This window comes from Mobula birostris, chromosome 20 (genome assembly GCF_030028105.1).
Source record: "Mobula birostris isolate sMobBir1 chromosome 20, sMobBir1.hap1, whole genome shotgun sequence".
NCBI lineage: Eukaryota > Metazoa > Chordata > Chondrichthyes > Myliobatiformes > Myliobatidae > Mobula > Mobula birostris.
The window spans coordinates 1,091,348-1,117,462 of NC_092389.1; the positions used below are offsets into that span (position 1 = coordinate 1,091,348).

Here is a 26,115-nt window from a genome sequence, read left to right on the forward strand (position 1 = left end):
CAATAGGAGCTATGAAAATATATAACCATCGAAAGAATTGATTGGCATTCTCTATGAATATTTATCACACTTCATGAGGGCATCATTAACCTATGAGAATATTTTTCATGCTAACAATTGATTTCTAACTCCTTCACTTAGGCTGCATTACAGCATGGTGTCATGGCAGGCCGTCAGGGCTTTGGAAGTATTTTCGTGGTGGCCAGTGGCAATGGAGGGCAGTATGAGGACAACTGTAACTATGATGGTTACGCAAACTCCATCTACACCGTTACCATCGGTATGTAGCTATTCAAGCATTCACACTGGGTGAATCGCACAATCAGATCAAGGTGGGGGGGGGGAAGGATTTGCTGAAGTATTCATGGTGACATCTGCCAATGGTATTCTGATGATTCAATGAAGAGTTGTGTATGATTCAAGCAAAGTGGGTCCCCTGAATGTTTTTATACTAATTCCAGGCTGTAAGTTGACGACTGCATACACAAAATGCTGGAGGAACTCAGCAAGTCAGACAGTATACTGTATATGCAGGGAAATAAACAGTTGATGTTTCAAGCTGAGACCCTTTATCAGGAATCTGTATCAGTCTCCACCTCCCTCACTGACCTATCATGCCCCTCACCTGGATCTGCCTATCACCTGCCAGCTCTTGCTTCACTCCTCCCCAACCTTTTTATACTGGCCATCTCTCCTGTTCCTTTTCAGTCCTAATGAAGGGTCTCAGCCCAAAACATCAGCTGTTTATTCACCTCCACAGATGCTGCCTGGCCTGCTGAGTTCCTCCTGCACTTTGTACATGTTGCTCTGGATTTCCAGCATCTGCAGAACCTCTTGTGATGATGGCAGTTTTATTTCACAGAATGATCAGCGGAAGCTGTATGCTGAATACTTTTGTTTCAGTAAATGATTTGCAAAGGATATTAAAGTTGCTTGTGCCTTATGTCCCAAGAGTGGAATCTTCTGACCCTGCCTTGAGATTGGAATATGGTCTCCAAACACCACCCCACCGACCGTTCTAAATAAATAGAGCTTCATGCAGTCTCTTCATTTTCATAGCCTGAGAAAATAAAATAATCTTTTCCCCAACTTGGCAAGGCATAGTAGCATAGTGGATATCTCAATGCTTTACAGTGCCAATGATTGGGGTTTGATTCCACCTGCTGTCCGTAAAGGGTTTGTACGTTCTCCCCATGACCATATGGATATCCTCTGTGTGCTCCAGTTTCCTCCCACATTCCAAAGACGTACGGGGACATGCTATGTTGGCGCCGAAGCATGGTAACACTTGTGGGCTGCTCACAACACAATCCTCGGACGGTGTTGGTTGTTGATGCAAACGATGCATTTCTCTGCATGTGTCAATGTACATGTGACAAAGAATTCTAATTTCCTCTTTAATCCAACTTTGCTGTTGGGTCAGACCTACAACCACTGGCTCCCTCTTTCTCCACTCAGCACTCCAATCATCGATCTCTGGGCAGTATCATCTTGCTCTCTGTGGGAAGTGCAAAGCCTGCTCTGTGACAGTCCTAAAATCTACAGCAACAAATCCACAGCTGAAGCAGTTGGATTTGAACTGTGCAATACCGCATCAGGGTACACTAAAGTTTCCTTCTTTCTTTTCAAATCTTTTTATTGTTATATTGTACAAAAGAAATAACACAAGTACATTGAAGTAACAACACTTACAATGTCTCAAAAAAGACATCTTAAAGATTGAAAAAATATTTGTGATAACAAAAAAAACTTACTAAGCAGAAAAAGTGAGAAAAAAAAACAATAGATGTACAACCCTGGAGCCATGTGTCATACAAAAAGCTTCTAAAAATAAACACCAAACCGCCAGCAAGAAAAGAAAATATACCAAAAAATTTACAATTAGATCGTGGAAAAAATCTATCAATTAGCTCAAATGATAATAACGAGCAAGTGAGCCCCATCTTTTCTCAAAGTCAAATAAAGGTTCAAAGGTTCGACTTCTAATTTTCTCCAAACTAAGACATAACATCACTTGAGAGAATCATTGTGACAAAGTGGGAGGTGATGTATCCTTCCACTTCAACAAAATGGCCCTCCTAGCTATCAATGTAACAAATGCAATAACATGTTGGTCAGACACAGAAATACCATGAATACTTTGAGGAGTTATTCCAAAAAGCGCAGTTAATTTATTAGGTTGTAGATTAATTTTAAGTGCTTTAGAAATTGGGTACACTAAAGTTTGTAGGCATACCCAATATCTGTTTATTATCTTATTGTTGTTAATGTGATTTAGTGTGCATAGTTTGGCTGCCATGAATACAACAAAAACTTATTTATTTATTCTTGTATTGGCACTAATAATAAAGCCAACATTTACTATTTATTCTTAGTAGCCCATGAGGAGGTGGTAGTGAACTGCAGCCACTCTTCCTGGTGCATGTACTTCCTCAGTACTTTTGGCCAGTGAGTTACAGGATTTACCAATGAAGGAACAGCAATATCTCTCCAACTTGGAGCAGAACCTGCAGGTGGGAACGCTTGCAGGCATCTGAAGCCCTTGGCCTCCTTGACCGTTGCAGGTTTAGGTTTGGAACTATATTTCAAAAAGTGTTTTACTTAGCTTTAAAACTCTTTATGGCCATCTGAAAAGAATGAGAAAGATGCTATATAAATGCATGCTTTTATTGTGAATATTATATGAAAGTAATCACAGAGGCCTCTCAATCAACACCAAGAAGACAGAAAGCATGGTCAGCTCCAGAAAGACAACATCCCACAATGTGTGATCAAAATCGGAAATGCAAACATCAAACAGGTCAACAAATTCAGATATCTTGGCAGCCTAGTAACAAGTAATGGCAGGTGCGACACAGATATCAAATACAGAATAGCAATGGCGAAAGAAGCTTTCCAAAAAATGAAGCCCGTATTAACAGACAGAAAGATGAGCACGTACACTAAAAACAGAATACTGCAGTGCTACATTTATTCTATCCTGACTTATGGAAGTGAATGCTGGACCATTTCTCCAGCAATGGAAAGGAGACTAGAAGCAGCTGAATTATGGTTCTACAGGAGAATGTTAAAAATATCATGGACCACACACACATCAAATGAAGAAGTTCTCAGAAGAGCCCAAGCAGTTTGATCACTCATACCAGCAATAAGAGAAAGACAATTCAGATTCCTTGGACACATCATGCGGAAAGATGAACTAGAAAAACTCATACTCTCTGGAAAGAACGAGGGGAGCAAACCTAGAGGAAGACATCAAAAGCATAGCCAGGTGGCTACACATTGAGGAAATGGAAGTCATCCAAAAAACGAAGGATGGATCAATATGGAAAACCATGGTCACCAAAGTCCACATCGGATATGGTACCGAGACAGACAGACATTATATGATTGTGTAAACTCTTACAGCTTTTACGTTTAAGAAAAGCAGACCTTTTATTTATAGTTCCCCGGCCAGAATTCCACTTTGGAATGTTGGCTCTTTTTGAATATACTGCACCAAGTGACTGAAAGTATAATTAATTTCTTGGCCGTATCCTTCAGTATCCAAGTACATATTTCAACTTGAAGTGTCCACAGCGAATGAACAATAGTAACAGGAGTGGTTAGTTGTAATTGCTTATGTCATGAATCTCTGGTGCCCAACTGCTCCATAGTAATTTAGTGAGACCTTTGTCCTTCTTGTGACTGAAGGCTGCAATTCTGCCAATGAAAAGCAAGCAGTTTGTGTGGAAGAATCTTTGTTGGAATTTTCTCCTGTCTCTTCCTCTAGTCTGTTGTAGTTTAGTTGAGAGGGAGTTAGGTTTTCAACTGCATAGATTGGTTTTCACAGAGAAAATGGATGTGCTGAAATCTAAAATAGCAACAGTTTTCATTTTTTAGAAACAGAATCAGAATTAGGTTTAATATCACTGGCGTGTCGTGAAATTTGTTGTTTTGTGACAGCAGTACATAACAATACATAAAAACTATAAGTGCAGTACAAAGTATATACAGTATAAAAAGCATTAAATTAAATAAGCAGTGCAAAAAGAGAGGGAAAAAATCACTGAAATATTGTTCATGGGTTCATTGTCCGTTCAGAAATCTGATGGTAGAGGGGAAGAAACTGTTTTTGAAACAATGATCGTGTGTCTTCAGGCTCCGGTACCACCTCCTTGATGGTAGCAATGAGAAGGGGGCATGTCCTGCGTGATGGAGGTCCTCAATGATGGACACTGCCTTTTTGAGGCATTGCCTTTTTAAGGTGTCCTTGATGCTGGTGAGGCTGGTGAAGCTGAGTTTACAACTTTCTCCATGATGAAGCTGGCTGAGTTTACAACTTTCTGCAACTCTTTCCGATCCTGTGCAGTAGCCCCTCCTTTCCAGATGGTGATGCAACCAGTTAGAATGCTCTCCACAATACATCTGAAGAAATGATGTGCCTTCTTTGTAATTGCAACAATATGTTGGACCCAAGATATATTTTCAGAGATGTTGACACTTGGGAACTTGAAACTGCTCACTCTTCCCACTTCTGATCCCTCGATGAGGACTGGTGTGTGATCCCTTGACTTCCCCTTCCTGAAGTCCACAATCAATTCCCTGTTCTTACTGATGTTGGGTGCAAGGTTGTTGCTACAACACCACTCAACCAGCTGATCTATCTCGCTCCTGTAAGCCTCCTCATCACTATCTGAAATTCTGCCAACAATAGTTGTGTCGTCAGCAAATTTAGAGATTGCATTTGAGCTGTGCCTAGCCACACAATCATGGGTGTAAAGAGAGCAGAGCAGTGGGCTAAACATGCATCCTTGAGGTGCACTAGTGTTGATTGTCAGTGAGGTGAAGATGTTATTTCCAATCTGCACAGACTGTGGCCTCCCGGTGAGGAAGTGAAGGGAGGTACAGATTAGATTAGATTATGAGGACACTCAGTTCTCGTTTATTGTCATTTAGTAATGCACGCATTAAGAAATGATTCAATGTTCCTTCAGTATGATATCACAGAAACACAAGACAAACCAAGACTAAAACTGACAAAACCACATAACTATAACATATAGTTACAACAGTGCAAAGCAATACCGTAATTTGATAAAAGCAGACCATGGGCGCGGTTAAAAAAAAAGTCTCAAAATCCCGGTAGCCCCATCATCTCACGCAGATGGTAGAAGGGAGAAACTCTCCCTGCCATGAACCTCCAGCGCCGCAAACTTGCCGATGCAGCACCCTGGAAGCACCCGACCGCAGCGGACTCTGAGTCCGTCCGAAAACTTCAAGCCTCCGACCAGCCCTCCGACACCAGGCACCGAGCGCTTCGACCCCGGCCCCGGCCGCCAAGCAACAGGCAAAGCCGAGGATTCGGGGCCTTCACTTCCGGAGATTCTGGATTGCACAGTAGCAGCGGCAGTGAAACAGGCATTTCAAAAGTTTCACCAGATGTTCCTCCGTGCTCTCACGTCTGTCTCCATCAAATCAGGATTGTGCACGGTACCTACTTGACAGATAACAGATATTCATCACCGGAGTGGCCGCTGCGCGCTGCGTCGCGCCGTCTTCTCTTCAAAGAGGCAGGGTTTGGAGCTTGTTGATTTGTACTGAGGTTGTGATTGTGTTGATGGCTCAGCTGTAGTCAATAACAGAGGAGGTGTCAGTATTACTTCTGTCCACGCGATACAAGGCTGAGTGGTGGGCCAGTGAGATTACATCCACTGTAAGCCTGTGGGTCCAGGTCCTTGCTTAGGCAGGAATTAATTCTAGCCATGACCAACCTCTCAAAGCTGTGCATCAGAATAAGTGTGAGTGCCACTGGGTGATAGTTGTTGAGGCAGCTCACCCTGCTCTTCTTGGGCACTGGTATAATTGTCACCCTTTTGAAGCAAGTGGAAACTACTGACTGCAGCAATGAGAGTTTGAAGATGTCCTTGATCAGGGAACCCCACCACTTACAGAGACTTATGGAGAAGAGGAGTTCGGGGGGTAATAAAATGGATGAGTTCACGGCGCTAGCCAGGTGTCAGAGAACATTTCGGGACCGCAGTGTTATGTGTTTCACTGGAGCGGGGCTGCACGAGGACATACCCGATCAAAACTTCTCCATAGATGGCTTCCAGACCGTTCGGGCTGACCGGAAGTGCACTGAGAGCGGTAAGCGTAAAGGAGCTGGGTGCTTACTGTTCTGGTTAACAACAGACGGTGCAATCTGGGTCATATTACGATCAAGGAACGTGTTTATAGACCGGATATTGAACTTTTTACTGTTGGACTTCGGCCACATTCCACCGAGGTTCAACGCTGGGCGGCATGAGAGGTCGTTCCTGCCTGTGGCCATCGAACTTGCAGCTGCTCCCGTGGAGGGTCAGACACCCTGAGCTAATAGGCTGGTCCTGGACTTATTTTCCATCTGGCATAGTTTGCATTTTGCTGTTTGATTGTTTGTGGTTTTTGTATTGCTATATTTATGCTGTATTCTTGGTTGGTACGGCTGTAACGAAACCCAATTTCCCTCGGGATCAATAAACTATATCTATCTATCTATCTATTAGGTCATACTCTCTTCTTGCTGCTGCCATCAGGACTTGCACCACCAGGTTCAAGAACAGTTATTACCCCTCAACCACCAGTGTCTCCACTCAACTTTACTTGCCCTATCACTATCCTAACGTACTCCCCCCTCCAAACCAGATAGTGCTTCAGCCAATGATGGAGGTGCTGCTTGCTGCTCTCCACGGTACATCTGTAGAAATTTGCAAGTGTCTTTGGTGACATACCAAATCTCCTCAAACTGCTAATGAAATATAGTCGCTCTTGTGCCTTCTTTGTAACTGCATTGATATATTAAGCACAGGATAGTGATGGGGCAAGTACAGTTAAGTGAAGTTAACCCCTCTGATTTGAGACCCTGATGGTTGAGTCCTTGAACACTCCCGCCAGTTAGCTGGCACAGGTTTCAAGGCCACCCGCGCCCCCCCCCCCCCCCGGTATACCATCAGGGCCTGACGCCTTATGAGGGTTCACCTTTTTGAAAGATGTTCTGATGTCAGCCTTCAAGACAGAGATCACAGGGTCACCAGATGCTCTAGGGATTTGCGCAAGTGTAGTTTTAGTCTCCCTTTGAAAGCATGCATGAAAGGTGATGAGCTCATCTCCGAGTGAAGTATCACAGCCATTCATGATGTTAGGTTTCACGTTGTAGGAAGTAATAGCCTGCCAGAGCTGACGTGCATCTGATTCCATCTCTACCCTCAATGGAAATGTCCTATTGCCCTTGAAATAGCCTTCCAGAGGTTGTACCTGGACTTCCTGTTTCGTACCTGACTGGATCACCAGTCTTGAATGATCTAGCCCTCAGCAGACAATGAATCTCCTGGTTCAAACAGGTCTTTGGTGTAGCTATGTCCGATATGCTCTTGGAGGCACACACTCATCCACACAGGTCTTAATAACTGTCCCTGAACCTGGTGGTGGGAGTCCCTGAGGATTGTTGCTTTCCTACGACAGCGCTACTTGTAAATTTGCTCAATCGTGGCGAGGGCTTTACCTGTGATGGACTGGGCCGTATCCACTACTTTTTAGAGGGTTTTCCATTCAAGGGCATTGTTGTTTCCATAACAGGCTGTGATCAATGTTCCCTCTAGTTTTTAGTAGTCAGTGTGCGCAAAAATCTTATGTTGTGCACTGAATGCACACATGGCACAGTTTATGTAGGTTTACAAAATATTTGACATAAAACTGCACAGAATAACAACAAAATAACATACATATTTAAGTCACTCAGTTATTTTTTTCTCACTCCTGTCTTTGGCATTTACCCATTCTTTGTAAACTCTATCTCGACTAATAGAACTTCCATCCCATTGAAGCTTTTGATTCTCATTAACATCCAAATGACATTCACCTAAACGGTTTCTCAGCTTGTTTTTGAGTTGATTCATTAGGCTAAAACCTCGCTCACAGTCCGCACTAGACACAAGAAAGGTTCCCCCAATGTCCATCAACTGTGCAAGGTGGCAAAACTGTTCATTTTGAAGTGCAAATGCCACCATTTGAGCAAAGTTTGAAATCGGTTCGGATTTAATTTTTTCTCTGCACGGAAAATTTGAAATCATTAAACTGTCTAACTATTACAGTATTTTCAGCTAGAAAATGGTGATATTTTTGACATAAGGTATTAACTTTTTCATCGCCAAATGTGAAGTCACAATCTGCAATTGTGGAGAAAACAAAAGCTGACCATTCTTGTACCTCATCTTCAGGAAACCTTTCTTCTAAATGAACACAAAGACTATTTATAAAAGTCAACAGCGAACTTGTATCTACTGTGACGTTTTCTTCATGTTGTTGGCTTAGCAAAACTTTAACTTTGTCACTCCACGAAACATTGTCTCCCAGATCCCAGAACAGGAAAAGTGAGGTGGTGTAAATTAGTGACGTGCATTGTGGTATTTGAAAAAACGACTAACTAGTTAACAGAAACATTTAGCGGAAAGATTATTTTCAATAAGTATAATTATTAATTACTATGTTATTTTAGGTAACTAACCTTTTGTGCGCACATTAATTTCCTTTATGTGCTGGTTGAAAAATGTGTGTGCGTGCGAACACACGCACAGCTTAGAGGGAACATAGGCTGTGACACAATATACTCTCCACTACACATCTATATAAGTTTGTCAAAATTTTAGATGTCATGTTGAATCTTTACAAACTTCTAAGGAAGTAGAGGCACTGTCGTGCTTTCTTCGTGATTGTGCTTGCATGCTAGGCCTAGGACAGGTCCTCTGAAATGATAATACCAAGGAATTTAAAGTTGCTGGCCCTCTCTTCCTCTGATCCCATGATGAGGACTGGCTCATGGACCTCTGGTTTCCTCCTGAAGTCAAAGATCAGTTCCTCGTTCTTGCTGACATTGAGTAAGAGGTTATTGTTATGGCGCCACGTAGCCTGATTTTCAATCTTCCTCCTATATGCTGATTCATGATTACGTTTGATTCAGCTTACGACAGTGGTGTCATCAGCAAACTTGAACATGGCATTGGAGCTGTGCGTAGCCACACAGTCATAAGTGTAAAGCAAGTAGAGCAGGGGGCTAAGCACACAGACTCATGGTGAACCTGTGCTAATGGAGATCATGGAGATGTTTTTGCCAATCCAAAATAACTGTGGTCTACAAGTGAGGAAATCGAGGATCCAATTGCACAAGGAGATACTGAGGCCAAGGTTTTGGAGATTATTGATTAGTTTTGAGGGGACGATGGTATTGAATGCTGAGCTGTGGTCAATAAAGAGCATCCTTGTGTATGCATCTTTGCTATCCAGACGTTCCAGAGTTGAGTGCAGAGTCAAATGGGATGGCATCTGTGAGGACCTGTTGCTCCGGTAGGCAAACTGGAGCAGATCCAAGTCGCTTCTCAGGCAGGAGTTGATATGTTTCATCACCAACCTCTCAAAACACTTCATCACTGTGGATGAAAGTGCTACTGGATGATAATCATTGAAACAGATCACCACGTTCTTCTTGGGCACTGGTACAATTGAATCCTGCTTGAAGCAGGTGTGTACCTCAGACTTCTGAAGTGAAAGGTTAAAGACCTCAGTGAACTCCAGCCAGTTGATCTGCACAGATCTTTGGTACTTGACCAAGTACCCCATTTGTTGTCCTAATCTCTGTAGCCTTGCTCTTTAACCTCTGCATGTATGCAGATAGGAGAAGGACAGCCAAATGATCCGATTTACCAAGATGTGGTCCAGGCATGGAACAGTAGGCATTCCTTATGTTGGTATAACAGTGGTCAAGTGTGTTGGGACCTCTGGTGCTACAGGTTATATGCTGATGCTAATTGGGCATGGTTTTCTTCAAAAAAGCCTGATTGAAATCAGCGACTATGATTTGGAATGTGTCAGGATGGTTTGTTTCTTGTTTGGTAATTGCATCATGCAGTATCTCAATCGTTTGATTATAGTCATCTACTGGTTATATGTAAACTCTGGTCAGGATCACAAAGGAGAACTCTCTTGGTAAATTGAACAGCTGGCACTTGATCATGAGGTGTTCAAGGTTGGGGAACACAGGTTAGACAAAACCATCACATCGGAGCACCACAGAGAGTTTATCATGAAACACACACCTCCATCTTTTGCCTTTTCGGAATCAGCAATTCGGGCCATCCTATGTATTGAGAAGCCTTCAGGTCTGATCGCCGAATCTGGCATACACTGAGTAAGCCACGTCTCTGTAAAACTCAGTATACAACAATTTCTTATTTCCCTTCAGTACAGCAATCTTGCCCTTCCTGTGGGTCCTCAGCTTTGTTCTTCAGTGACTACACATTTGCTAGCAAAATGCTGGGTAGAGGGGGCATCATCCCTTTGTGTTTCAGCCTGGCTTAGAGTGTCTCCCCCCTACCCCCCACCCCCGGAGAGAGGAGATAGCAATAAGTGGTTGCTGTCAACTTGAAGGAAAGTGCACTCTGTCAATAATTACCTTGCCAATATACTGTATTCTTATATGAAAGATGATAAGTAGTGGAAAATATAAATTGCTGTAAGCATTTTTTATATTAGACTGGCTTTATTTGTCACATGTACATTAAAACATACAGTAAACCGTGCTGGTTTACATCAATGACCAACGCAGCACAAGCATTGTGCTGAGGGCAGCCTGCAAATGTTGCCATAATTCCTGTGACAACACAGGAAAAAAAAAGGACAAAAGTTCAGGGGTAACATGAGGGGGAACTTCTTTACCCAGAGAGTGGTAGCTGTGTGGAACGAGCTTCCAGCAGAAGTGGTTGAGGCAGGTTCGATGTTGTCGTTTAAAGTTAAATTGGATAGATATATGGACAGGAAAGGAATGGAGGGTTATGGGCTGAGTGCGGGTTGGTGGGACTAGGTGAGAGTAAGAGTTCAGCATGGACTAGAAGGGCCAAGATGGCCTGTTTCCGTGCTGTAATTGTTATATGGTTATGACATAGCATGCCCACAATTCACTAAGCTAAACCCATACATCTTTGCAATGTGGGAAGAAACTGGAGCACCTGGAGGAAACCATATGGTCAAAGGGAGAACATATAAACTCCTTAAACTCCATTTGTGATCAGTGGTACTGTAAAGTGATTTTACTAATGTGTTTATGTTTATTGCTTCTTTTCGAAAAGCCTGGGTGCTGTGATTTAATTCGTGATGCTGAATTTGCAGAGGGAGTACTTGGTTGTGCATTGTTTTCTGAAGTGCCCTGTCTGTAGTCTGATTTGATTCTGTCTCTCTGCAGGGGCAGTGAATGAAGAAGGTCACATGCCATTCTACGCTGAGGAGTGTGCTGCCATGCTGGCAGTCACCTTCAGCAGTGGTGACAAGATGATGCGAAGCATTGTAAGTTTGATAAGTTCAGACAACGTAGAACATAAATTACACAAGACAGCGAGGCAACACAAGGCAGTAGTGTCATAAAAACACATTTCACTGCAAGTCCCTTATAGTGCAAGGAGTAGTTCACAGTGATTCCATTGCTGACATAGAATGAGCTATTTGGTAGCTTTTGGCAATATCCACACCAAAGCACGGTGCTTTAAGTAAGATGAATTGCATAAGTAAAAATTACCTGAAAAAATCTTGAAAACCGACGTGACCTGTTCAGCACCGTAGATGGCTCAGTGGAAGCTCTGTACCTAGCATGTCTCTGCATTTCTTTCAGTTTGGTTTTCTGCATTCTCCACAAATGGAGAGTAGATTATGACAGGTCTCTGATTGCTGTAATGTTATTTCCAACTGGAGATGGGCGATCAAACCCTACACACCTACCATCACTCACATATTAGATCCTAATGTGCATTTGCTCTGTTGGCCTTCCTTTGCTCATTAGTGTTTGTCAGTCTTTGTGTGTAGATTTTTCATTGATTCTATTGGATTTCCTTGTTCTACTGTGAATGCCTGCAAGAAAATGAATCTCAGGGTAGTATATGATGACATATACGTACTTTGATAATAAGTTTACTTTGAACTTTGAAATAAAGAGTCTGGACTGATGCATCGTGAATTTGGTAAGAGGCATGGTAGTTGGGATGTAGAAATTTGCCTTTGGTCATTATGATATGTATCAGTCACCGTGTTGTCAGCGATTAAGTCCAGTAATCAGTTCTCTCACATTACTTTAGATGACTGAAGACTAATTTCTCCCTCTATAATGAAGAAACCAGGAAAATGATAGTGTTCCCACAGCACCGGTTTCCACCAAACTTTGTACAAAGGATTTAGATAAAATTCTGGCAGGGACTAAAAATGGGATTAGTGTCAGACCATTGTAACAGAATGCTTAATGGTTGGTGAAGACTTGGGACGAAGGGTTTATTTCCAAGCTATTACTGTTTCTTGGGTTTGTGGTTCCTAGTGGTTGATGCAGAAGTTGATCATACAATCATTTGCAACAGGCTCCCTTGAGCAGTTAGCCTCCACTACCTGATTCACAGAATGAATATGCTGTTCCTTTATCTGTTTAAACTGTGGCCATCTGTGTGAGGGGCAGAGGGAATGGTTAACCTGTTTATCCATTTATAATTAGGGTCTGCTTCTAGTATATGTCAAGTTAAAGGTCTTACAATTTTTTTTACCTCTACCCTCCCTGACAAATTATAACTACATTTTGTTTATGTGTCTACACTATGTATAATAAAGGACAAAGATGACAGTAATCTAAGAAGGGTAAATGATTGCCATTTTTCTCCCTTATGACATAGTATATATCTCAAAGATGTACATGTTGGAAGAGGGAGGTAATCCCATCACCTCCCTCTGGTGTCCCTCCTCCTTCCCTTTCTCCCATGGTCCACTCTACTGTCCTGTCAGATTCCTTCTTCTTCAGCCCTTTAGTTTTTCCACCTATCATCTCTCAACTTCTAACTTCATCCTCCCCTACCCCCAGTCACTCACCTGGTCAGCTTGTATTCCTTCCCGTCTCCTTGTCTTCTTATTTTGGCTCTACCCTCTTCCCCTCCAGTCCTGATGAATTTCAAAGTTCAAAGTAAACTTATTATCAAAGTGTAGTCGCACGCAAACACACTACTAAAGAAACACACGGAGGCAGAGAGAGCTGAACTCAGAATGCCTTTTCTGATTCAAAATCGTGCGTTTAAATCTCCCCTCCCATGGGCCCCTGCAACCTGTGGGGCGGACGTGATGTCAGACTGTCCCCGGAAGGTCTGCCCCGAGTGGGTAGTTCCAAACGCGCTACCGTGTGTCTGCCCGCGGCTCCCGATGGCGGTTCAAGTCCCGCATTTGCGGGCCGCCACAGAAGTACATATACAGTATGTCACCATATACAACCCTGAGATTCATTTTTTGTGGGCATTCTCAATAAATCCAATAACCATAATAGAATCAGTGAAAGACTACACCAACAGAGTGAGTGACCAGTGTGCAAAAGACAGCAAACTGTGCAAATACAAAAAGAAAGAAAACAATGAAATAATACTAATAATAAATAGATGAATAAATAAATAATCAGTAAATAAATAAGCAACAAATATGGAGAACGTGAGATGAAGAATCCTTGAAAGTGAGTCTACAGGTTGTGGGAACAGTTCAGTGATGGCACAAGGTGAGTGAAATTATCCCCTCTGGTTCTGGAACCTGATGGTTGAGGGGTAATTACTGTCCCTGAACCTGGTGATGTGAGTCCTGAGGCTCCTGTACCTTCTTCCTGATGACAGCGGTGAGAAGAGAGCATGTCCTGGGTGGTTGTGTCCCTGATGATAGATGCTGCTTTCCTGTGACAGCGTTTCTTGTAGATGTGCTCAATGGAATCCAAAACATCAACGGTTTATTCTTCTCCATTGATGCTACCCAACCTGCTGATTTCCTTCAGCATTTTATGTGTGTTGCTCCAGATTTCCAGCATTCACAGAATCTGAGGCTGTGACCAATGGTCTGGGCTTGGCTACCGTCAATTCTCCTGCATTTAGTCTGTCCAATCCTGTCAGAATTTTCTAAATTTCAGTCACTGAGTGAAAAGGGATACTCTTCAGATCCCCTCTCGTTCTCCTACCCCTCGCCTTAAACCTGTGTCGTCTAGTCTAATCATTCTGGCCCAGGACACTTGTCAGCCTAAACTTCCATCAGCGTTCCCGCCACAATTCCTTGACTAATATTAATTTCCTTCATTTCCCCCCTCTGCAGATACTTAACATGGTTGCACTATTTATTTATTTTGTAATTTGTAGTAATGTTATATCTTTTTGCACTGTATGCTGCCACCAACCAACAATTTCACATTGTAAACAACAGCGAGATTAAACCTGATTCTGATTTTGAGGTTCTTTGTGCCCTCCTCTGAAAACTAGCCTAAAGTATTGATCAATTTTTCTGCCATTTCTTTGTTCCCTAGTTTCTGATTGTTAAGGCCCTACCTTTACAGTTAGTATGGGGGGGGGGGAGGGGTGTCAGAGGTAAGATCTTTACGCAGAGAGTGGTGGGTGTGTGTTGCTACAGGTGGAAATGTAATGTTGACACAATGCTTAGATAAGCCATTTTATTGAATGGAGAAAGCACATTTGAGGCACTGAGTGGCCAGTGTCTGGTCCTTATTTTTTAGCATTAGAGATGGTACCTTTCTCTTTCTTGAAATAGCACTTGGAAATATCTTGTATCCAGCGGGAAGAGAGGCTGGTATTTGCTTTAAGCTGATGCCCATTCTGATGACCCAAGTGTTTCTAAATGATCTTTGAACAAAGGATTTATTTCAAGGATGGCACCTCTGGCACTGTAACTTTCTCTCAGAGAGAAAGTCGCTTGGGTTTCTTGTGGTCCTGTCCCTGGACTGGGGCTGACCTTTGAGCCGGAAACCTGTGAGATCATGTGTACGACCTACCATTTCAGTTGCCATTTCACCTTGGGATCCTTTTTGTGCTTCTTGCAAATCAACTATAGATTAACAGTTTTAAATGTTTAGGAGCTTTTTTTGTGCCTGTCAGAATTAAAAGGAGTGAAATAATTGCCTGAAACACTAACAATCTCAACTACACCCAGCTAATCTATTATTTCAATACTAGATATTTTATCGGGTATATGCATTTTCAGAATGTATAAATTAATATGTACTGTATATTAATGTCAAAGAGGAACAATGGCTTAATTATTACATACTCATGCCATATTTTTGGTTTTAACTCTGTGAAGTTGCTTTATTGTTTGGCTAAAATGTGTGGCTCTGCAGAGGATTCAGAAAGTACACGAAAATGTGAGCTGAGGCTTTTTCTTTTGAAATCTCTCTGATTGGATGAGACCTGTCCAGTTGGACCAGCTGTCCCTCAGAGGAGTCGATAAGTTGCAAGGCTATTAAGAAGATTGGATTTTCATGTCAGAATTCATATATTTAGAACATCTTACAGCCAGTTATTTACTTATGAAGTAGTCAACGTTGGACATGGAAAATTGTGGAGGACGGTTTAAGCAGCTGGATCCAATTGCTGTCCAATTTCTGAGGGTAAATGGTAATTAGTTTATTGTCACAATACAGTGGGGAAACGTTTTTCATGCTATCCATACAGATCATTCCCAACAAAAGTACATCAATGTAGTATAAAGTGGAAAAAAAATGCAAAATCTAGTGTTACAATTACAGAGAGAGGGCAGTGCAGGTAAATAAATAAGGTCAAGAATTCATTATATCATGTGAGAGGTCTGTGGCGTTCATAGTGATGTCTTCCTCACTTTCAGATAGTCGTGGGATATTTCACAACAGTTTGAGAATACACACATGACATTGATTAAACTTCTCTCCTGAAGGAAGGGATTCTGGTTCAGAATCATTTATTTATCACATGTACACTGAAACATAACAGTGAAATTGTGTCATTGGCATTAACAACCAGTACAAGCTACAGATGTTTTGGTGGCAGCCCACAAGTGTGGCCACACTTTCTGGTGTCATCGTAGCATGTTCAGCACGTTCAGCAGAACAACACAAGCAACAACAGCAAAACAAGCCCCTTTCCTACCTTCCCCTCACAAAGACAGGCCTTCAACCCCAGGACAGGCCACCTACATTTTGGCTCTGGACTCTAACACTCGCAGACCTCACGCCTCCAAACACACTGACCCAGGGGCTTCGACTTCCAGTCACGCAGCTCCCTGGGCTTCGACCTCTGAACTTTGCCAGCATCTCCAACAACACAGCACTCCCTAAGTGAAACTGGGATTCCAAAATACAACCACAATCCACAACAATCTGAGTGGGCTTGTCACCAAATGAGTTAGAAGAGAACACTGAGGAGAAATTTGATGGCAGGTTACCCAGACGCTTAATATCAAGCACCAGAGTTTGCCTTAGAGAAGACTATAGCTAATTTCTACAGATGTACTGTGCAGGGAGCACCCTGACCGGCTGCATCACTGTCTGGTATGGTGGAGCCAATACACAGGATCAGAAAAAGATGCAGAAAGTTGTAAACTCAGCCAGCTCCATCATGGGCACGAGCTTCCCCAGCATCGAGGACATCTTCAAAAAGGTGGCAACCATCATTAAAGACCCCCACCTCTCAGGACATGCCCTCTTCTCATTGTTACAAATGGGAGGAGGTACAGGGGCCTGAAGACACACATTGAACATTTTAGGAACAACTTCTTCCCCTTTGCCGTCAGATTTCTGAATGGTTCATGACCACACAAATACTATTTTTGCTCTCATTTTGCACTACATATTTTATATATATTTCTTATTGTAATTTATAGTATATTGTATGTATTGCAATGTACTGCTGCTGCTGCGATGAACAAATTTCAGGACCTATGTCAGTGATAAAAAACCTGATTCGGCTTAATAGCAAAGGCAGTGCTGTGTCCTTAAACTAGAGTATTTAACACCTCCATCTCATTCCTGTGGGATGTGATAATAGGCTTTAAAGTTCAAGCAGAGGCCTAATTAGGTAAAGGTTTTTGGAGCATACAGCTGAATGTGGTTCAGAGATTTACTTAACAAGATTTTTCTGTCACAGTCTGTTTACTATCACAAATTTGGAAACTGTATCTAACTGGCAGCCATACAGGACTTTAATTAACTGAGGGTTAAACGGGATGAAAAGCCGGATGAGACTTCAGTTCAAATGTTTCTGAAAAGGTCGATGTCTGGATAGTGCAGGATATTTTTTATTTAACGTTGTATAAATACAAAATCAATTGGCATGTCAGCCTAAATTCCATTTTCAGATGTCAACCCATTTTTTAAATTTCTGGTTTATTAGCTGTGATTTGCATTACAGTTTGCCTTTGAAATCTGAAAATGTTGTTTCACAACCAGAACAAAACTATGCTTTGGCAGCAGCATCACCACTGCTGTTTTGACTCACTGAAGAGAAGTTTGAAGTCTCACTGCTGATGAAAATTCCCCCAACACCATTTGGATCATTTCACTTCAATTTTTGAAACTGAAGTCGCAAACCTGGAGCAGTAATCACGCGAGCCGGGGTTCCTTTGACCCTCACCAATTTTTATTGATGCACCATAGAAAGCATCCTATCGAGATGCATCACAATTTGGAATGGCATTTGCTCTGCCCTAGACTGCCAGAAACTTCAGGATGTACAACATTAGAACAGTACGGCACACTACAGGCCCTTCAGCCCACAATAATGTTCCGACATTTTAACCTGCTCTAAGACCAATCTAACTCTTCCCTCCCACATAGACCTCCATTTTCTTTGATCTACTTGTCTATCTAAGAGTTTCTTAAATGTCCCTAATATATCTGCCTCTACCACCACCCCTGGCAGCATGTTCCATGCACTCACCACTCTCTGTGTTTAAAAAAAATACCTCTGGCATTCCCTTCATACTTTCCTCCAATCACCTTAAAATTAAACCCCCTCATATTATCCATTTCCACCTTGGAAAAAGTCTTTGGCTATCCACTCAATCTGGCTCACAAGAAACTGCAGTCAACTATGGACACAGGCCATCAGGAAAACCAGCCTCCCCTCTGTGAACTTGATCTACATTTGTAGCTGCCTTGGTAAAGTAGCCAGCATAATCAGAGACCAATTGAAATGGATGGCCACTGAGAGAGTTTACCTATAGTGGCAGACGGAGTGAAGATGTCCAGCAAGGCATCTTCCAATCTGAGGGTCTACAATCTGCAATCATCGACGTAGAGGAGGCCACACCGGATACAATAAAGCCGCCTCCTCTCTCTTTCCATCTCCCATTCCGTTTCCCCTCTTTCCCCATTCTCTTCTCCTCATCTGCCTCGCTGGTTTCCCTCCTGCTCTTTTTTCCATGGTCCATTGACCACTTCTATTAGATTACTTTTTCAGCTCTTTATGCCTTCCACCTATCCTCTCCCAGCTTCTTACGTCATTTTCCTCCTCCACCCACCCAGCTTCCCCCTCTGAACTGGTGTTACCTGTCACCTACCAGCTTGTAATCCTTCCCCTTCCCCCACCTTCTTATTCCGACTTCTTCCCCCTTCCTTTCCAGTCCTGATGTCCTGGTGAAGGGTTTGAGTCTGAAGCGCCAACTCTTTATTCTGCTTCATAGATGCTGCCTGGCCTGCTGAGTTCCTCCAGCATTTTGAGTGTGTTGTGAAAATTCCAGTTTGTGTTTATCTGACTCAGTGGGCCAAATAGTCTAATTCTGCTCCTATGTTTTATTGTCTTATTTTGATTAGTTAAGGTATGAAAGGTGATGAGGAACAGGCAGGAGATTGGGGTTGAGAGGGATAGTAAATTGGAGCAGACTCGATGGGCTGAATGGCCCAATTCTGCTCCTATATTGTCATCTTGAGACAAAATGTTCACAGTTAGTAGATGAGCAGGAAAGTTTCCAGATCTTCCTAATATAAGTCAGAACACCATCTATTTCCTTTGGATCCTCTTTAAACTAAGAAAACAACTTCTTGATTCAAACACTTCAATGAACTGACACCTTGTGTGTGTATCTTCGCTTTTGTGATGGGCAATACACATTGAAATATAAACAAGCTTCACCAAATGACAGAGAATCTGCAGATGCTGGAAATCCGAGCAACACACACAAAATGAGGAACTCAGCAGGTCAGGCAGCATCTATGGAAAAAAGTACAGTCGACGTTTTGGGCTGAAACCCTTCGGCAGTCTTGTCTTCAACCCTCCTCCTCTTCCTAGACACCCCGTCCTGGTCTTCTGCTTATTCTGGACCTTTTCATTGCCAACTGCTGACGAGACATCAACCGTCTCGACTTCAATACTCCCCTCTCCAATTCCAACCTCACCCTTTCTGAATGCTCCGTTTTCCACTCCCTCTGCACCAATCCTTACCTCACCATCAAACCCACATATAAGGGAGGTGCTGTATAGTCTGTTATAATGATCTCTACCTTGTTGAGCCTCAGTGACAATACTCAGACACCTCCTCTTACTTACCCCTTGAATAGGACCCCACTCAGGAACACCAAGCCATTGCCTCCCACACCATCACCAACCTTATTGACTCTGGGGGATCTCCCATCCACTGTTACCAACCTCATAGTTCTTGCACCCCGCACCTCCCGTTTCTACCTCCTACCCAAGATCCACAAACCTGCTTGTCCAGGTAGACCCATTGTTTCAGCTTGTTCCTGCCCCACTGAACTCATATCCGTATACCTCGACTCTGTTTTATCCCCCTAGTTCCTACCTACATCCATGACACCTCACACACTTTTGATCTTTTCAAGGATTTCAAGTTCCCCGGCCCCCATCATCTTATTTTCACTATGGACGTCCAGTCCCTGTACACCTCCATCCCCCACCAGGAAGGCCTCAAAGCTCTCTGTTCTTTTCTGGACACCAGAACTAACCAGTTTCCCTCTTCCAGCACTCTCCTCCGCCTCGTGAAACTTGTCCTCACTCTCAATAATTTCTGCTTTGGCCCTTCCCACTTCCTTCAAACCATAAACCATAGAAACTACAGCACAGAAATAATAGGGGTAGCCGTGGCACTCACATGGGTCCAAGCTATGCCTGCCTATTTGTCGGCTACATGAACAGTCTACGTTCCAAGCCTACACTGGTGACTGTCCTGCACTTTTCCTACGCTACATCGACGACTGTGTTGGTGCTGCTTCCTGCACCTGTGCTGAACTCATCGACTTCATCCACTTTGCCTCCAGCTTCCACCCGGCCCTCAAATTCACCTGGTCCATTTCCTACACCTCCCTCCCCTTTCTCGATCTTTCTGTCTCAATCTCTGGAGACAGCTTATCTACTGATGTCTATTTTAAACCGTGGACTCTCACAGCTACTCGGACTATAACTCTCCTTCTCTCAATCCCTCCGTCTCCACTGCATCTGCTCTCAGGATGAGACTTTTCATTCTAGCCCTTTTTCAAATGGCATTGCTTCCTCCACTATCAACGCTGACCGCAACCGCATCTCTTCCATTTCATACGTGTCTGCTCTTACCCCAACCAGGGTTCTTCTTGTCCTCGCCTACCACCCCACCAGCCTCCGCGTCCAGCACACAGTGTTGGAAATGTATGATAATGCATTTTGGTGAAAGGAACAATAGTGCAGACTATTATCTAAATGCGGAGAAGTTTCAAACATCACAGGAGAACTTGGGAGTCCTCGTGCAAGACTCCCAGAAGGTTACTTTACAGTTTGAGTCTGTGGTAAAGAAGGCAAATTAAACGTTGGCATTTATTTCAAGGGGAATAGAATATAAAAACAAGCAGATAATGCTGAGGCTTTATAAGAGACTAGTCAGGCTGCACTCAGAGTATTGTCAACAGTTTTGGGCCCCATATCTCAGAAAGGATATGTTGTATGTTGTCATTGGAGACAGTCGAGAGGAGGTTCACGGGGATGATTCTGGAAATGAAGGGGTTAATATAAGACGTTCGCTTGGCAGTTTTGGGCCTGTATTCACTGGAATTTAGAAGAATGAAACCCACAAGGTGGATTGGGAGAGGATGTTTCCTCTGGTGGTGTTATTCAGAACTAGAGGGCACAGCCTCAAAGTTGAGGAGTGACCCTTTAGAACAGAGGTGCAGAGAATTTTTTTTATCCAGAGAGTAGTGAATCTGTGGAATGATCTGCCGCAGACTGCAGTGGAGGCCAAGTTCGTGGGTATATTTAAGGCAGAAGTTCATAGTTCCTGATCGATCAGGGCTTCAAAAGATAAGGTGAGAAGGCAGGTGTATGGGGTTGAGTGGGATCCCAGATCAGCCATGGTGGAATGGTGGAGCAGACTTGATGGGCTGAATGGCCTAATTCTGCTCCTATGCCTTATGGTCTTGTACAACAAAAATTATCAAGAAAATAGCTGGGATTCCCTTAATTTATTTGGGACACTATGCCACTTAATTTTTGTCAGGAGACTGTTGCCGAACAGTTTTGAATTAGTGGCAGTTGCATGTACTTGTGTGGCCATTAAGACACTACAACATTCTAAGAGCGAACAGTTTTTAAAACAGCATCAGTGGCATGTGTTCAAAATGCAGTGATTTCTGTCACTGATAGTTGGCGAGAAATAAGCAGTAAGACAATTCAGAACTGTTTTGCTCACTGCAGTTTCAAGCTTTGAGGCTTGGAGATGCTAGAAACAGCTGGAGGTGAAAATGAAATGATTTTACTACTTCAACAAGTTAGAACTATGAAAAATTTGAAGGTATCAACAATCATCTTGAAAGTTACAATGAAAATGAAGATATGGAGGATGCAATCGTTGAAAGCAATGTATGAAGGCAGTCCATTATCTGCACTAGGTGTCCGCACTAATTTTTTTCATTTACAATTAATCGGAAGAACACGGCAATGTACACTGGATGAATTCCTCCATCGATAACTATTAGGAACTAATGCACAGTTTTATAGTTTAGTAGTACGATTGGTAGTGTTCTAATTTGTTCTGTATTTCATTTAAATACATAGCTTGTTGCTTTGTTAAACAGTAGTTTGTCTTTTTTTATACCTTTTTAACTATTTCCATGAAACTTTGGATAATTGGGACAGCTGCTTTATTGGACCAAAATATACTGATCCTGATGTGACCCAATTAATCGGAATCCACTGCATATATAAACTTTTAGGTAAGTAGAGCAAAAAGGGAGCAAAAATATTGATTTCCAGGTTCTGCACTTTATCTGGTCTTAACTTTGTTTTCCTTTCTGAGTTCTGATGAAGGATCTTGGTGAAATGTTAACTGATTCACTTTCCACTGATGCCGTCAGACCTGCTGAGTATTTTCAACAGTGTCTGTCTTTATTCTGTTAAATGGAGGCCAGGACCTTGCAAAGAAATGCAACTGTGGGGTAGTGGAGCCAGGTTGTTGGGTTGTTGGTAGGTGACAAACTGACAAAAGCTGAGATCGGAAGACCGCACATGGTTAACAAGTTTCATTTCCTCTAAGCCTTTGCTTACTGGTGATCATATTACTGGCATCACCCGTGATGCTCACTGAAGATTCAGGAGAAAAATAGTCTTATTAGGAAATTATCCGGATGGAATTCAAGGTCAGTGTGAAGAGAGACTGACTTCAGCTCTGCTGCTGGACTGGAAATTTAAGGAAAGCCACAGACATATCAAGATTAGGAAAACGCCCATTTTAAACTCTGACAGCCAGATGGAAACTATGATATTTTTGGACTGACAACTCCAAATAAATAAATCCATTATTTGCATAACATAATTACATATTTCTGGAAATGTTTCTGCAACCCATGGGATAGCATGAGAATCAGAGACCCTGATACAAAAAAAGCTGTGGAGTGTGTTTATACCGCTTTGAAGTACTAATGTATTTTTTTTAACTGACAACAACAGTAACAGTTTCCATTTATGTAGTATGCTTAATAAGACAGACTATTCCAAGGAGCAAATCAAAAAAAAAATTGACATGGAGATATCGGCGCAGGCAATCTGCGTTTTAAGGAGCTTCAGAAAGATGTAGAGGCAGAGAGTGGGGAGAGAAGTTGGCATTTTATGGCCTTGCAGCTGAAGGCATGGTATATGAGCTATGGTGTGCCTAAGACTTGCACAGTGCTGTATTAGTCAATATGAAGTAGAGAGCAAGTATGTAAATCTGGTGGGAGCAAAGGATGTTGGGAATGGAGAGGGTGGAATGCCGCGGGAGGGGTGTGGGACAGGGGGCAGAGAAGAAGTGCCGGGGATGGGGGTGAGGGTGGCATGGGGGTAACGTGGGTGCAGACACACCCAGCTCTGAGACACCAGGCAAGGCCATTTGATTCCAAAGAATTGGTTTATTGATCATTATAGAATGTCTCTCTATTGCTTCCCACTCGCTCCCCTCTCTCTTCCCTTTTTCCCAACCACGATTCTCCGCTCTCTGCCCTCTTCCTATTCTCAGTCCACAATAGAGACCCATATCAGAATCAGGTTTATCATCATTCACATATGTTATGAAATTAGCAGTACAGTGCAATACATACAATTACTACAGTACCGTACAGAGTCTTAGGCACCTGAGCTATATACTGTGTATTTGTCTAAGACTTTTGCACAGTACTGTCGTTTACAAAAATTCAATAAGTAGTGCAGAAAGAGTAATATTAACGAGGTAGTGTTCACGTGTTCATGGATCGTTCAGACAACTGATGACAGAGGGGAAGAAGCTGTCCTAAAACAGCTGGAGCAGGTTAGGGAACCAGGGTAGGGAGAAATGATGGAGGGTCAACAGTGAAGTTTATCTTTATTGTCGGCCTCAAGCTATAGACTAGTGTTTCCCAATGGGGGAGCAGTTACGCGTCCTAAGGGGGTGTTCGGGGAAATAGAAGTCGTCAGGGGCGGTAAGCGGCACCCTAACTTGAGGCACGAGACATGAACGACCGTTAGTAGAGCAGGCACTTCCAAAAAATCAGGATGAGGCACTGGAACACAGGAAGATCCACAGCTCTGCAGGCGGTGAGCACTCCTCGTCACAACACGTCTGAAACTCGGCAATCCCATCCGACCTTACCAACCAAACGGACGTTATAGGGGATGCTAACTGGAATAGTATAAAGGTAGCTTGCCGAACACCAGCTCTATCTCGACTAATATTCAGATTCCAATCTGAATTGTTGTCAAAGTAATCTTTGCTGTTGTGATCGTCTTCATCTTCACCTCACATGCCGCTACCATCATTCCATCTCACTATCATCGTCAACATCTGATAGACATTCCCAGTTTGTGCTAATTTTTCATTTTAATTTAGCCCTGTTAATGATGGATAAATACACACTGCACAATGTCTATGAGTCTGAAGGCGGTGAAGCCTTGAGTTCTAATCCTGCTAAGAAACAGAAACTACAGGAAGTGTGTCAATACAATGTTACATACCTGGCGTATGGTTTTATTCCTTTCCTGTCAGATCAGTGACACCCCATGTGTCTTATTTGTAATACTGTACTGTCTAATGAAGCCATTAAATCATCAAGATTGCAGGAACACTACACCATGAAAAGGCTACTTATGGTATTATTCAGTTCCAGAAGATGAATGGAGCATTTGAAAAGTGTTGCACACTCGAGTCATTTGCCAAGAAAGCTAATAATGACCTTGATAGTGGTCTCATTGCTTCTTATAACATTTCCAAAATGATAGCAAAGTGTGGAAAATCCCATACAATTGGCAAAAGATTAATAATGCCTGCTGTATCAGAAGTGCTCACCATTGTTCTCAAAATGGATACCAATTTTTAAAATCAATTCCTCTGAGTAATAACTCTGTAGCTCGTCGTACTGACAAAATGAGTGAAGACACTGAGTGTCAACTATGCACAGAGCTACAAAAAACAGAATTTGGGATACATCTGGATGGGTCAACAGTGCAAGACAATGAGGCATTATTAATGGCATATGTACAGTTTATTAAAAATAGATAAGTTCATGAAGATATTCTCTTTTGTAAAAAGTTAAAGAAACAAGTATCAATAGAGAATCAATCCACGATGAGCTGAAAATGTATATTGAGGATAAAAGTATTCCAATTAGGAACATGCTTTCTTGTGTGACAGAGCACCATATATGATAGGTTGCCATGCTGGTTTAGTGGCATTTATGAAAACAAGAAATTCTGAGTCTGTTTGCAATTCATTGTGTAATTCACCGTCAACATCTTGTGCCAAAAACCTCAGCCAGTGACTTTTTATCAAGCATGACTCTTGTAATATCTACTATCAACAAAATTAAAGCTCATCCATTAAATAGCAGAATATTTCACCAGTTATGCCAAGATGATGATGAAGAGCTTGAATGCTTGCTTCTTCACACTGAAGTGCATTGGCTGTCAAAAGGTTGCTGCTTAAAATGTTTCTTTGATCTTTTTGACACTGTGGTTGAATTTCTGCTCAAGGTCAACAAGAGCTTAAGAAACAAGATTGAACTTCTACGTGCAGATGTGACATACCTAGTGATCTGTATGACAATATGAACATTGAAACTGCAGGGTGAGAATTTCAATTTAATCCAGGCAAAAAGTGCAGTCCACTTTCATCAGAAAATTGGAAATGTATATGCAGAAAATCTGGAGAAGAATGTTCTCACAGTTTCCTTGCATAGAAAGTATGACACTCTCTTTCACAGACTGTGATTTGCAAGAGTACTGCTTACACCTGCAGCCTCTGAAGAAAGATTTTCAGAATCAATTCAAGGATTTGAACGATCTGGAAATTCCAAACTGGGTAATTAACCAATTTCTTTGCAAGGTGGAAGAACAGGAATCGAGCTTGCAAGAAGAAATTATCAAAATTCAGAATGATGAAGAAGCAAAAATACTTTTCAAAAATGTCAGCCTTTGTGGTATGTGGCTACACTGCCATACGAAGTTTCCTGGTCTTTGGAGAAGAGCCAAACTGCTCTTCATTGCATTTCCATCCACCTACTTTGTTGAAAGAGGCCTCAGTGCGGTGAACCACATAGTCACAAAAACAAAAAACCAGTTGGCCATTGTTTCGTGTGCAGCCTTAAGGCTTTTGTTGTCACAACTTGAACCAGATATTTCAACTCTTGTTAAAAGCCATCAAGCTCAAGGATCACGCAAACACGAGGAAATCTGCAGATGCTGGAAATTCAAGCAACACACATCAAAGTTGCTGGTGAACGCAGCAGGCCAGGCAGCATCTCTAGGAAGAGGTACAGTCGACGTTTCAGGCCGAGACCCTTCATCAGGACTAACTGAAGGAAGAGCTAGT

The 26,115-nt window shown here is 42.4% G+C and overlaps 1 protein-coding gene across 8 annotated transcripts in view; it reads left to right on the plus strand.

The window, feature by feature from the left end:
* Nucleotides 1-26,115, plus strand: part of LOC140212725 (proprotein convertase subtilisin/kexin type 7-like) — a 316,994-nt gene that overhangs the window by 133,902 nt on the left and 156,977 nt on the right. For all 8 annotated transcript variants that reach the window (XM_072283841.1, XM_072283845.1, XM_072283842.1 and 5 more), the window contains 2 exons: nt 142-280; nt 11,252-11,352. In XM_072283841.1, the coding sequence (XP_072139942.1) occupies nt 142-280; nt 11,252-11,352 (240 nt within the window). The remainder of the gene's footprint in view (nt 1-141; nt 281-11,251; nt 11,353-26,115) is intronic.